Raw genomic sequence first — 15,418 nt, forward strand, 5'->3', positions numbered from 1 at the left:
GGTACACAGGTAAAATTAAGAGGATGCTCTTGGTCACTCAGATGGATGTCTCTCTATTATTTAAAACTGTTGTTCAAATAATACATTCACAGCAGCTAGTTCTTCCTGCACCATATTGATCAGTGATCTCAATGACAACAGTGGACTGTGCTTCATATGGCATAAAGCGGCTTATTTTTTAGGAAAAAGATTTATTGTCTTTTCTGTATGGCTCCTAAGAAATATGTGAACAATCATCCTAGTATAAAAGTAGACTGTGGCCTACTCGAGATTTTATTTCATAGCAGTGCAATATTATGTTCCTAAATAGAAAAGGGCTCAAAAACTTCTCTTGGATCAGGGTTGGCAACATATAAGCAATAACAAATCACAGTAATCTCAAAAGCAGATTAGCATTTTGAACATGCAGAAACAAAAATAAATTGTAGAGTAGCTTGAGCATATGCTACTGTATGTGAGTCAACTGTAAATAGCTACGGTGCTTACAACACAGGTCAGGTAAAGGGGGATTAATTGTAATCTTCAGCATCTGACTAACTGAAATAATCCAGTTCAATAGCTAGGAGCAAAATGCCAGTTGATTGCTTTAAACTAATTCCATTACATTTTACCATATACGTTTCCACTAGTCTTAGAATCTTTCATTCTTACGGTCAAAAGCAAAACAAAATTCCTACTGATACACAAAGCCAACCATCTTTTAGTGCAGTTCTAAGCATGTTTAAGTCCTAATGAGTCCTGCTCACAAATAATTGTGTAAAAGGATTGTAGCTGTAGTCCAATCTATTGTCAAAGTTCCTAAATCTTTCAGATGACATGCATGATGCTCCAATTTCTTTCCCCTCCCCCATGTCATCCTTACCAAGGCTTGGTGAAACACCTATGGAAAGTGTACAGCATTTCCAGTCAGAAGGATTAGGTCTTTCACAAACACACACTGACTCAGCTGTTTTCATTTGAGAGAATGAACGTTCAGTCCTTGTTACTGCAACATGCTGTTTCAAGCAGCATACCTAATGTAAAATGTAGAAGCATTTGTGGTAATATCATCAATAAGGTTTCAAAATTATTTTTAAGGCATCAGATATTGAAAGCAGAAGGCAAGACAGTGCCAGAAAACAATGTTCTCCACTATTGCACTGGATGACTTTGGTAACATCTCCCTAACTCTTTCCTTTGTATGCAACTTTTTATTTATTATCTATGTTATTGTTTCTCAGAGCTCCCTGAAGAGAAGAGGCAGCAGGGATATTCATAAAGAAAAGAAGGCATTTGCTCAGGTACTGTTTCCAGCCATGCACATGTCAGTTTTGGGAAAACATTTAGTGAATGTGGTTGGGCATCAGGGGAGTTGGGTTTTTTAAATATCTCCATAATTCAGTTGCAATTGATAATTGTTTATAACTTTGCTAAAATGGTACCTTTGATTCTTTTCTGTTCCTCCCTGTCCCCCATCCCATGTCTGTAGACAAAAGCAGATTTTTTTTTTTCTTATGGAAAATAAATTGCCTTGTCTCGGAGTATTTGGAGCAGATAGAGCTCAGGGACATTAGCTAAATTTATCCTTGGTGCCAAGGTTTTTGTGCTAATGAGTATCTTGGCACCAAATGCAGTTCGCACCTAAAACAACACATAGTGTGTTGATCTCTCAGAGTCTGAACTGTTGTTTTCAGGTAACAGCATGTGATCGCAAGTTATCAGTCTTTTTCAACCTGACTAAAGTAGAAAAGTGTGGCTGTCCCCTCACCCCAACTGGATTCAGATGTTATTGTATTTCTGGAATATGATTTTTCACCATGGAAAATTTTAGATTGTGCTTCTGTTTTCAGCTGGCTATAAAGTAATCAATATTTCCCCCCAGCTTTCATACCATTAACTGCCAAACAGATCGGGCATGTGAACTGGATTTTCACTCATTGTATGGTTGTTGGTGAAAATCTTTATTCCTCACCACTAAAACAATTCCCAGTTTCTATGGACAGTGCTCTGACGCTGTGACAAGATTACCCTGGCATGAGATTTCATGTGATCTGAGCAGTTTTGGATTCCTCAGGTAGTAAGTGGGAATGAAGATGGAAGGGAAAAAATCCTGCTTGCTTCATATGTAACATTTATCGTGTCAACATTATCTTGGTAAAAATAATGTCTGATCAGGCCCTTAGGCAATTATCTACTTCCTCAAATGATTGAAGTGCAATAAAGAACAAAACAAAATTAACAGGGTGAGATCTGGAAAAGATATATTTGCTGGAGATGCTCTGCATTAGCTAGTGAATGTTCTCTCCATTGGCTATTGACAGCCTTCACTGAGGCAGGTAGGGGAAAATGTAACAAGCCATGCTTTGGGTTGTGTTAAGACAGCATTGTAAGCCATGTTTCAGCAACAGATCATGGTTCAATGACTGGGTTAATAACAAGGTTTGCACATCATGTCAACCCACAGTGGGCAAGTAGCCATGGAGTTGTCATGCTGTCTGAATTTGGACTGTTCCCCAGGGCAGCTTTCTTTCTCAGATATGCAGTTTTGTCTGGTCTATTTTCTTGTCAGTTGCAACCATTAAAAGGTAACAGCATAATGCAGTCAGACTATATAAAGGCTACATTGCCGTCATCAAATGCCTCACCATCAGTTGGAACACGCCAGTAAATGAGAAAGAAACCACAAAGGTGGTGCTTCATTTGTCTATTAATATTTGACAAGGTAATAGACCAGGCAGGACTGCATATATTGGAAAGCAGAAAGCATTAACTCGTGTAATTCCTGATCAGTGGTGTTATAATCACCACCATTATTATTAAATTGCCAAGATGTGTGTACATTTTGGGGGCTGAAAAAGAAAGTAGAACCCAATAGTGCTTTTTGGAATCTTTAGTGGGGAAACAGCAGCAGAGAAGGAAAAGAGTCTTGATTTAAGTGATGGTAGATGTAAAAGGGTCACATTCTGAACAGGGACAGGGAAAATGATCTGTGACACAAGGGACACTGGGATACCAGCTGAAGGACCAAGGGGGAGAACAACCCACAGTGAGCCTGACCATGCGAACATATCCAGTTTATGCATGCAAGGGTACTATGGCAAGGAACAGAAAAAAGATTTGCAATGCTGTGCACTGATGTTAACTTTCAAAATACTCTATATAAAGAGAGAGAGCCAGCTGGATATAGTGGTTATACTGTTGGACTAGGACACAGCAGATCCAGGTTCTAGCTTCCACTTGGACCAGTCACTGCCTTTTAGTCTAACCAGCTCATAGTGTTGTTGTTGAGAGGATAAAATGAGAGGAGAAATTATAAGTTGCAAGTTGCACTGAGTACCTTGCAAGAAAAAGAAAGGTGATGAAAGGTGCGGTATAAATATAATGCAATCATAATGCAAGACGAAGACACAGCAGCGAAGTGTGATAGAGTAAGTTAAGGCTGGTGATAAATCCCCTCCCAAAAAGGGGGTGGCATTGGAGGCCTATAGATCCCAAGCAATTTTGGGGCTTTGGACAAACAAACAGTCGGTTGGATTCAGACTAGAAATGGAGAAATCGATCTATAACTAATATGTGCCAGTTTATCATTACCTCTGTCAAAAGTCCAGCCCTGTTCAGACATTTGGGCTAATGTTCCAGTGTAATGTCAGTAGCGGGATGGGACCACGCATGTTGGAAACTCGAGTAAGGCAGGATCCGTGACTCCTCATTCAGCTGAACACTAATACAGGAGCTTATGTACAGCCTGAAGTGCCTGACCCTGCCTAGTCTTGGAAGCTAAGCAGATTCAGGCTAGGTCAAAATCTGAATGTGTGACTTAAAATGTTGTGAAGCACCCAGAGATCTTTGAGTGCAGGTGTTACAGAAATGTAATATAACTATGGTTATGATGCATTTCCCTTTTCCAACTTTCCAAAGTCAATACTGCAAGGTCTGAACTGAGTCGGGTGGAATTGGCATGGCCCTATCCTTCTACCCATTTCTCACATATTTAGGTGAATGCTTACCCTTCTGTTTCATGGTATTTCTACAACAATCAGGGAATTTTTTTTAAAAAGCACATGAAAAGTAACTCCTTATGCAGTTCACTCTAACATATACACATTTTTTTTTCGAGAGAGAGAGAGGTAGACTGCCAAGAGGCACCAAACGATTAGTACTGCTGTCTGAATTCAGTTTAAATTGGCTTCCCTGCACTCATCCCTCAACTGTTACTAAATCTCATGCAACTGAGATTCCACATACCAAGAAGAAACAGAGGTTTGGTTTGGTTAAAAATATAAATAATAAAAGAAGGAAAAAACCCTTCTCTACTGAATATACTACAGCATTAAATGATTTCTCCCAGTGTCCTCATACAGTAAGTAGGAGGAAGATAAGAAATGATAGCCCACACTCTACGTGGCATCACATTGTTGGCAGAATGTGAATGGACCCTTTCAGCTTCCTTGTGCCCTATATTCTCATGCTATCTGTGTTTTAATTTCCTTTGGCCTGGTCGCATGAGAACAGCACCGAAAAAGAATTAGCTAATACAGGAATGAGCACAGCATGATCTGCTCACAGACACTTTATCAGTATTTTACCGTATTATGTCCTTTTCTTACCAAGTAGGTAGCAGGAATAAACAGCATTTTTGTGGCTTGATGCTATTCATAGTTTTGTCAAACAATTATCAGATCTTATTTTTTAATAGGAGAGGCTCTTTTTGTAAGGGGCGTGTTGTGGGTGTTGTCCTATGCATTTGAAATTACTCACAGCTGACTCTGCCTTCCATATTTTCTCAATTTCCTATTGATGACATCCTGATGTACCATTGATAATGATGCTGTGACTCTCCATGTCCCTGGACACTGCAATTGGAGCACATGGTTTGACCTGCATGTGCCCTGTTGCCAAGACAACAAACTTACTTTCATAGAATTGTTCAAAGACAATAAAGGGAACCTAGTGACTCTTACGTCAGTGGGAAACCATGCAGCTTTTATTTTGGTCTTTATAGGAGCTATCCATGATTGATGGACAATTGATCAATTAACAGTTGATTTTGTCTCTTCAAATTTTAATGGCATTAAAGGCATTACTGAGACTTAGAATTTTAACCTATGTTGTTTTACCTTCTTACATTACTGTTCTACTGTCAGCTGTATAATATTGTGTTATGTATATGGTTGCAAATGGTGTTTGTTATGTTTTGTTTATATTATTAGTTTATTCTATATTATGTATATTATTGTCTTACTGGCTCTGTAATCCACCTAGACAGTTCCGTTGGACAAATTGGTTGCAGAATACAAATTTAATAATAAGTAAATGAATAAATGCACCTCTTGGTGGGGGAGTTCAGCACAATGGATCGTTCCTATGAAGTTCACAATAAAGGCTGCAATGAGGAGTCACCAGCATTCCCTGTGAGAGTTACAACCAGCCTGATTCAAAAGTCAGAATAAGACGTCTTAGAAAGAAGAATGTGTGGCATTTTATGTTACACCGAATGCACTATTCTCCTGATGTTAAAGAAATGTTGTGAGGTAATGGAAGTATATGTGGTTATAGAAAGGGCAAGCGGCTCCTCCCGACTGCTAGCTCATGGGCATTCTATACTTATGAATTAAGCAGGTCTGTGTACTAAATAATACCAACATTCTCCAGCTGTACAGATTGCTAATCCATTTGTAATATAGTTGCTTTTTCTTTGGCTAGCTTTAAGAGGACTGTGAAGCCTGCTTTGGAGCGTCATGTTTAATGTCAGCAAGTATAAATCAGAATTCTGATTTACCATGAATTAGTTGCATACTTGAGCACTCTTGCAGAAGCAACTTAATTAATCAGGGAATAAACATGGTCTGAACCAGATTTACTGGCTTGTTGTTCCTAAAATATACCTATTAGGAGAGTGACAAGCCAAGAATCTCAGTCTGGACATAATATTAAACCTTTAATTCTGATGTAGTTAAATTGCTCCCATTGATGGGTAGGGGTAAGTGGATGCTATTGGGTTGTGTGTACCAACCCACAAGCAATTGCAAAATTCTCTGGAATTTTGCCTTACAGTTGTGTGCAAGTGTGGCCACTGTCTCTCACTTTCACATTTGACAGCCACATAAATTTAAACTTGCATTGCTTTAAAATAATAAACAAACAAACACACTGATGTGTTGGAATGCTGCATTCTGTGTACTACATGTTTTGTCTGTATTGTACAATACTACAACAGACACAAAGCCCTGTAGATCAATGAAGCGACCCGAATCAATGAAATTTTCTTGCCTCTTGGAAAGACTGGCAACCAGCCAGAGCTTACATGGTCACCATTATTGGTCAGACTGAATGAACATGGGCTGGATCCAGTCTTGTGCTCTGCAGAATTCTACCCCTGCAGTGGCTGTTTCTGCTGATTCCTCCTCCTCGTACATCCTGAGAGACTGTTGTAGGGGGTTGGGAGCCCTCCAGAACAGCGTGGCTAGTGGTGCTGAGGACCACAGAAGAGAGGAGGACTTGCTGCAACTCACCCCACAAAAAAGCACATGTACTTCCTTCAGTGGGAAACATCCACAAAGAGAACACTCTCTTCTGTTTATGAAGAGATGAGTCTGAATTCAAGTGGCAGTGGTTCTGTCATCTCGGGGGAAGTCAACTTTGGCCCTCCAATTGTTTTGGTCCGCAGCTCCTATCAGCCCTAGCCAATATAGCCCATTTTGAGGGATGATGGGAGCTGTAGGCCAAAATATCTGTAGGATATTTTGCCTGTTCCTGTATTTCCTGTATAAACAGATACTTGAGCAAATGTATTACATCTCATGTTGACTGGACCTGAGTTTATAAAGTTCTCCCTCAATATATTACAGTACCCAAAAACTTATATTTTAGGATTATGAATATTGGAATCACTTATTTTAAAAGCCCCATGGTTTCAATACCATGAAAGCAAAGAGAGGGTCAGCGAAGGCTTTTCCATTTAGTTTTATTGAAAAAAAAGTTTCTGTTCAGCAGAGCTGCAGAATGGAGCTTCTTGGGAAATGCCAGGCAGCAGTCAGAACACAAAGAAAGCTGTTCCTTCAGCGCAAGGTAGGCATGCTGGTACCAGACCAGACCAGACCATTTCATCTGGCTTGCAATGCAGTAAGCGCATAGCTACATTCTGCCCGCCTGAGACCATTGAGGAGGTGCTGATGGGAGATTTGACCCTTCACCCTTGCTCTTTGTGTCTTCCCGCTGGTCAGAGGTATAGATACACCTCTGTGTTGGAATGTTATTAAACTCTCACTTTTCATCACAGCTTTTGTGCTGCCACTCCAATTGATTCATATTCTCGGTTTTCTCCCCTCCAACCATTTCTGCAACTTCTCCAGATTACAAGATTATGAACAGCCAATCAATTTCTTTTTATAGAACATTTTTTATAGAATGAAAGATGCAGAAGGTGTAGGCATAGCCTATATGTGTGAATCTGTGTATGCGTAGATTTTTTTAAGGATGAACCAGTCAAAGTTTGGTAACTGGGAGGGTAGAGCTAGTGGGTATTATTCTGTTCCCCTATTCACACGTGCATTGTATGCAGGCATGCCTGAATGGTCCTATAATTCAGACCAACACAATAAAGAAGAGAATCAGGAAGTGGCTTTCATAGCCACCGGGAGCCTCAGTTCCAGATCAATCAGGCTGCCTAGTAGATTAAGAACAGGTGAAGGCATGCAATATGTCATTTTAAGTCCTGTTTCACATTATTTGGTATCAAGTGAGCTCACTTTGAATTCTGACGTGAATGCATGGCATTTTCATTTGCATATTTTATGTCATTAGTCTGTTATTTTTCTGCTGCTCAGCATTTAATAGCCTTGTCTTGCTACCAGAGCTGGTCTCTCAGTGCTTAATTAGCATGCCATTTGGTAATGAATGTTATGTTTATTTGTGTTCATAATATTGAAGTTTTGGAGCATGGGATCAGGAAAAAAATGTATGTATGTATGTATAATAGCAAATTAAATCTACCAAGGTTTAATCTGTCAAATGTCAGCTGCAGTTGCTCTAATTGAAATACAATGCATGCTTTGATCTTGTTAATTAATATTGCTATATATTTCTTTTGATCTCTTTCTCACTCACTCTTTCTCTCTCACACACGTATTAGTCTCCTCTACTTCTGTCACAATATGTCTTTTTTTGCTGTCACACCAGATCCACAATCCAGAGACTCTGAAATCAGTTTCTTGTCAGGGCAAATAGGTTTATTTACAATTGAATTCATGGATCCACCCCATGTTAATTTCCTTAGGGTTATATAGAATACACAAAAGAGGAGTTAATACAATACAAAGGAAGGTGATTGGATACTTTGATATGGATAGGAAAGTGAGTGGATACATGTCACAGCACCATAAAGAAAAGTTACATTTCACTCTAATTAGATGCCTTTGACAGGCCTTCTAAACTTAAAGTTACCTTGAAGAGGCTGGCCAAGTTAAGTAAACAAAAAAGTTACATGTTAGGGTAACTTACAGGGTTAGGGAGGCACCTTAGCAAGCCTATAAAACACAGAGATTACACTTCGACAGTTACCCACTAATGGAGTGGGGTCATCTGGTCTTCACCACCAGACACCGAGGCATCTTTTGATGTGTTTATGGCAAGGCAGTGAGGTGGGATGGTAAGAATTGTTTTTCTGAGTACAGCACCAAGAAGTTTGTTTTTCCTTAGGCAGTAATTCTATGCATAGCTGTCTTGAAGTTTCCTGAGTAAACGTGTGTAAGAGTGCACCATTAAAGTACCATCTTTTACATTTATATGGAACCTGAATGATCTTTTAACCATATACTTTTAGTACATCTTTCTTGGATTAGTATGTGTTTATAACTATGTTTCTCTTACCACACATACCTGAATTATGCCTTGGTTTCAGGCTTGTTTCTATGTCACCTGGAGCTGCTAGGTTCTCCCTCCTCCCATTAAAATCTTCAACTTCAAGATATATGTTTAAGGAAATATTTGTGCATATATCACACTACCAATACACTCTAACAAAGCAGACATTGCTGGGAGAAGCATGGGGAGCCATGTTGCTGCAGCATGTGGTGAAATTGGAAAAGTGAAACTGGAGTTCCATCAGTGAAGATGGAAGCTCACAGCTGCCCTGTCCATAGACAGCATCACTATCCACAATCACATGCCTTCTCTTTTTGATGCTAATTGTTTAGTTGACCAATTGGTCAAATGTAGGCCATTATTTTTCTAAAGGCTTCTTCCAGTAATTGGCCAGCTGAATGCTTTGCCAGACAATCCATTCACAGCAGTTGGTAGTCTCAGAGTAATGCTCTTGATTGTTTTAATGCAGGTTAAGGTAGGGTCATTCCAGAATAACAGGAGTTTTAATACAAATATTTTATTGGCTTTTAAATCTGAGATATTGTATTAGGAAAACATGGCATAGGTCTTTTAAGAGCTGGTTTATATTTAATAAGCAAAAGAATATTTTTTCTCTGATTTTTTTAAATGAGGAAGGGAACACAGGAAACAAGAAACAAACAGATTTCAATTCTAAGCTTAGAAGACATAATGCAACCATTCATAGATGTGGTAAAGAAGGTACACATACATTTAAATAGAAAGAGTCCTGCATTCTAAGAAATGCTCTGTAGAAATAATACAAAAAGTATGGGTGCCTAAGTTTAAAATAAAACAACATTTCTGAGAAATCAATGATGCCAAAATGGACTCTGCTCTCTTGATATGAGAAGGGTTCTGTTACTGCAGTTGGAATTGTAGGAGGAAGAAAGCGTGGTTTCCTGGACAGCCACCATCGTGCTTTGCCCTAGCATGGATTGGCTGATTATTTATTTATTTATTTATTTATTAAAACATTTCTATGCCGCCCCTTGCCGATCCAATAGGAGAAAGCTCCTGCTTCTGCTGATTCTCCTCATGCAACCTACACTAGTGTAATTATTGATATTCAAACAGTGTAATCTTTTCTGGACACCTTTTACAATCCTAGAGCTGCCTTTTCAATTGCATAATATTACGTTATTATTTATATATTTGACTGATTTGACTTTAGCATTGCTGGGTTTTGCATTTTGTTAGGTATTTCTTTCTGTATGAGGGGCTTTTTGTCAAGGCCCTGCACTTGAGAGTTGTTGATGTTGTGCACCCCCTCAAAAAAATAATAATGTAAACATTTATGTAAATCTTGGGTGCAGTTTTTAAAAATGGGTGGTGAACCTTTGACAGCTAGTTCAATATACTGCTTGGACACTTTGAAGGGCCTGCCATTGGCTGTAACTTTGGACATCACAAAAAGCAATATCCTTTTTTTAAAAAAAAAAAGTAGAGGAAATAGAAAAGAAATGCCAGTAGGATCAAAGGTTAATGTAGTTGGTGCAGGAGGGTCTGAGCCAGTGTTGGTTCGTCTAACATGCCTCTTGGACGCTTGATGGAGTGACTGTCACTGGCAAGCTCGGCAAAAGTGCCAAGAGGATTTTGCCATTCTTGCCAAATGTTTCACTAACCATCTCCTTGTGTTTATAAAGAGATCAGTCACCTGAATTCAGACAACATGGTAACCCATCGTGGCTACAACAACCCTTCGAACAAGCCTTGGGTTGCTAGGGTGGCTCTTTGCTCACAAACAAGCCACCCTGCAGGAGTGGGCTGGATTCACAGAGTATGACAATCCACCATAGCCAGTTCCCATGGTGGTTTGCCATGTCATGTGAACCCAGGCAATGTAACTGCTTGGCTTCATATATTTAGGATAATTATTCTGTATATATGTATTTGTCTCTTTTCTTCTTCTTTCTCCCCCCACCTCCCCCCTTAATATCATCTTCTCCTCCACCCCTTGATTCTGGAGAAAATCCTTTCTTCTCTTTTTTCGCCATAGAGGTGACAAAATCTACATACAATGAATAAATATTGCAGAACACTGTTTACATAATGAAATCTCCAAAGTACTTATCAGTCTTCAAAGCTTCTCCATAGCAATTCTGGCTGAATGTATATGCCTCCAAGAGTCTGTAATTCTGCTTTTCAAATAGTCTTATCTTGACAAAAATGCCCGAATTTAGATGTCACCAAGTTCAGTGAAAGATAACCAATAACTCAGAGTAAATATTAGGAAAATGTTTGTCAATTTAAAGCCAATGGGGAAATCCCCACTAGAATTTTCAGTGAATTAGAATTGCTAATAAGGTAAAGGTTTTTGAAGAAGAAAACACCTTTAGGGCTTTCTCTAAGATACATACTTGATACCTGATTTTGTAGTTAATATCAACTCCAGGGATATAAACATCTGTTCTGAATCAGAAGTAACTCCATGATTCTGTTGTGTCCTCTATGAAGCCAAGAAGTCCTTTACTTTCATTCTACCTTTTATTTATAAAATATCAGACAGTGTTTTCTGATTCCAATTTTCTAATTGTGGAAAACAGTCATTGTTAAGTATGCACGATAGCTCATGGAAGTGTGCACTTAATTACAGTGTTGCTCATCAAGGGTGTGCCTTGTTGTGGCTGGTTTTGGTGGAAGATTTTATAAAATTATAAATACATGCATTCTGAAGTAGATGAATGTAAAAACAGAGCCCTCGCTTTCTAAATTAAATGATCTTCCTAACTTTCACCCAAAATGGTGCAATTTTTGAAACATTTGCACTTTGTAATTATTATTTTTCCAAGAACTGATATGTGATTAATTTTAACAACAACTAACCAGCATTGCATTGATTGAAACCTTTTAATCTTTATTTGGGGCTTTTTTTGATTGACAGGAAGATAGTGCTGACTTGAAGTGCCAGCTTCAGTTTGCCAAAGAGGAAGCAGCACTGATGCGTAAGAAGATGGCCAAGCTAGGCAGAGAGAAAGATGAACTTGAACAAGAACTCCAGAAGTACAAATCCATCTATGGAGATGTGGAAAGCCCTCTTCCCATTGGAGAGGCTGGAGGGCCACCCAGCACCAGAGAAGCTGAACTGAAGCTTCGCTTGAAGCTAGTAGAAGAGGAAGCTAACATACTGGGCAGGAAGTTAGTAGAACTAGAGGTGGAAAACAGAGGTATTAAGGCTGAAATGGAAGATATGAGGTGCCAGTATGAAAGGGTCTGTATTAGCCAGGACCATGTTTCAAGCATTCCTACCTCACCTTATGGTGACTCTGTAGAGTCAGCTGCAGAGCTGCGTCGCCATTTGCAATTTGTAGAAGAAGAAGCAGAGCTGTTGAGGAGATCAATCTCTGAAATTGAAGATCATAATAAACAATTAACAAATGAGTTAAATAAATTCAAATTTGAGCCTGGGCAAGACTCTGGCTGGCTTGATGAAAGCACTTCCAAGTGTGGTGGATCCTTACAAGAAGAGCTGAAAACAGCCCGGATGCAAATCAATGAACTGAGTGGGAAAGTGATGAAACTCCAGTATGAGAATCGTGTATTAATGTCCAACGTGCAGCGCTATGATCTTGCCTCTCACCTAGGACTGCGGACTTCAAGCCCCAGGGACAGTGACGCTGAGAGCGATGCAGGGAAGAAAGAATGTGACAATGAAGAAGGACGTCTACCTCAACCAAAGAGAGAGGGACCTATTGGGGGCGAGAGCGATTCTGAAGATGCATATGAAAAGACATCAGGTTTTGGGAGTGGAAAGCCATCAGAAGTTAGTGATCTCTGTTCCACTGAACTAACAAAGGCCAAAGAGGATGCGGAGTCTTTGATCAACATTAGACATGAGGCTGAAAGGCTTGAAAGAGCTATGGACCGTCTAATCACTGATACAGATAGTTTAATATATGAAGCAAAAGTGAATATAACCAGCAATGTTTCCTCTGAGCAAAGTTTTGAAAAGGATGAAGAAAAAATAGAGTGCAAGAATGAACCAGGACTTTTGGACAGTGTTAATTCAAGGATGAAAAATTTCCAGAAGGAACTACAAACCTTCTTAGAGAAGGTTGACAACATTGGAGAAGGCCTCAAAGAACAAATGGAAGATCTTTCCCCGCTCCCTCATCTTACAGAATCTTCCAGTTTTCTGTCCACAATGACTTCCTTATCCAGGGATTCACCCATTGGTAACCAGGGAAAGGAGCTAATCACAGACTTCCAGGTAGGTAGATTCCTAATTTGTTTTCATGCTTTCTGGCTGCACTGGTGTAAAACTTATTTGTGGCTGTTTTGTTATGATTTTGAAGTGTGGGTTAAACCTCTGATAGGTTTTCTTTCTAACTCTCTGCTTCTTTAGTACAGAGGCTGTTAATAGAAGCAAAAGACCCCTAAGCCTTCCCTCCCCAACTCTGATCTGTTACAGCAGATGCTATGTGCTCTTCCTAACTGGCCTGTTAGGACTTCAACTTAAAAGAAAGTAGTTGCCAACAGGAAATGCCAACATAAACATCATTTTCATGCACCTTTAGCAGTTGTGCCGATCATACCAATATCCTCTTTCTTTTACACGCATTATTAAAATGAAATGTGCTCTCAAAAGATCTTGCTAAGTGAAAGAAGTTATATTCTTGAAAAGCCTGATCACAGCAAAGACACGCTGCAGCCGGTGAAGGGCTGCCTTTCGCAATGCGCTTGCCCTTGGCTTATGTCTGTACTGCCGCAGCTGCCACTCTCTATATGGCTTTCCTGCACAGCACAAGTAAGGACAAAAGAGCCGCATATCCCCATATCCTCCATAACGTGTATGCTTGCTATTGGTTTGACTCATGCATCTTCATTGCATGCGCCTCATAACCAGTGTTTGCATTCTTTCCCCTCTCTTTCTCTTTTTTGCTTTTCAGATGTTTCAGCCCATTATTTTGCTCATCCTCATTTTAGTTCTGTTCTCTTCACTTTCTTATGCCACTGCATTTAAGTTGGTTTTTCTGTTCACGCTTTTCTTTGTCTTGTAGTTTTTCAATCGTCTACCTTACCCATTTTTGTTTTTCTTTTATTCCCTTCTGTCTTTTTTATGTTATAAACCCCACCCATGCACCTAACAGTCCAAACTGAGGGATCAGACGGAGTGGCAGCACAGCCAGGACCACGGAGACGAGCGAGAGATTCATCACCAACGAGGCACCAGCGAGCCACACTGCAGAGCTGATGGAGACTTTAAACTCTACAGGCCAGGAAGCAAGGGTTGTCTCAGTCTAGAGGTTAGCCCAGCCTGCTAAAATCATCTTACTACCTTGGAAGGGAACAAGCAGTGTTTGTCCCAGAAACTCAGACTAGCTGGGGGTGGGGAATAATGAATGTGAGCCACCACAATTTCAGTTTGAACAAGGTGACCTTCTGCACCATGTAACTTTTGCTTGAATTGTAAATCAAAGAATCTAGGTACTCTAAACTTTATGGATATCTTGGTCATGGTAGCCCTCCCGGATATAGCCATGACTGATCTAGAAATAAACAGATCAGTTATAGCTGAAATAAGCCTAAATGCTATGTGTGATATGTGAGAAGCTGTGTTATCTAACATTGGATGAATTTGGAAAGCAATGTGAAGTTAAATTATGTATCGTACCCCTCTTTCGGGCAATAGTCTGCAAGGTTCTGGCATGCTATGCCCCTAGTAATTTACTTGATACGTATTAGTATTTTGACTGTGTGGAAGTGATCCAAAATCCATTCTCTTACGTGAACCTTCCCAAATAGATAAAGGCATCCCACTGTGTCTATTGTTCACGTCTATTTTCATAGAACCACAGTTTTGCATGCACAGAGCCTTCACAGCTACTTTGGACGCATTAGATGAAGACTTACATCTTTATCCATAGGTGTAATATTGTGAACAGTCACAATAAATAGGTGAAAAGCATAAGTTTCCATCCTCTTGTCTGACGATCTGGCCTGGAGCTAGTTAGTGGCTGGATTCAGATGAGACGTTAACAGATACTCAAAAGCTGAAAATGAGCTGAGTGCGGGTGGTTGCTGAAATGTGGGATTTCATGTTGTCTGAACCTAGCCACTCTAGTGAACTATGTCTTCATAACCATGAACCACCCATGGAAAGAATGAATGGTTTTGTTGTTGCTATGTGATCTTGGGGTTGTTCACCAGGTTTTGTTCTTCTGGCTGTGTTTGAACAACATGATAACCCATGTGTGAACAACCATCAATGGTTCAGTTACAACTCATACTCAGCCTTTGAGTATCATGTTGTTTGAACTTGTGCAACTTGTGACCTCTCTGGAGAATGGCACTCACTCCATTTTGTTTAGCTATACAGTGCTCTCTTAGCAGCCACTTGACAAGTTCCAGCCAGGGTTTCTTGTCTCTCTCACCAAGTGACTCATTTGAAAGAGGACTTCACCCATGATGGGTCATATTGTCCAGGTTCAGACAACCTGGCAACACACTGTGGATCAAACAAAGCCTACTATAAACTGTGGAATGCAGGATAGCTTAGAAGCCCAAAACAAGCCACTCTGACAAACCTCTCCCAGGTTCTCAAGGCATGACAACCCAC

General features: G+C 39.8%; 1 protein-coding gene across 1 annotated transcript in view; it reads left to right on the forward strand.

The window, feature by feature from the left end:
* MTCL1 (microtubule crosslinking factor 1) overlaps positions 1 to 15,418 on the forward strand; it is an 80,212-nt gene that overhangs the window by 32,613 nt on the left and 32,181 nt on the right. The window contains exons 3-5 of the mRNA XM_044426682.1: positions 1,221 to 1,280; positions 11,744 to 13,069; positions 13,950 to 14,105. Of these exons, the coding sequence (XP_044282617.1) occupies positions 1,221 to 1,280; positions 11,744 to 13,069; positions 13,950 to 14,105 (1,542 nt within the window). The remainder of the gene's footprint in view (positions 1 to 1,220; positions 1,281 to 11,743; positions 13,070 to 13,949; positions 14,106 to 15,418) is intronic.

Source organism: Varanus komodoensis, unplaced genomic scaffold (genome assembly GCF_004798865.1).
Source record: "Varanus komodoensis strain SLA01 unplaced genomic scaffold, ASM479886v1 scaffold17, whole genome shotgun sequence".
Lineage (NCBI taxonomy): Eukaryota > Metazoa > Chordata > Lepidosauria > Squamata > Varanidae > Varanus > Varanus komodoensis.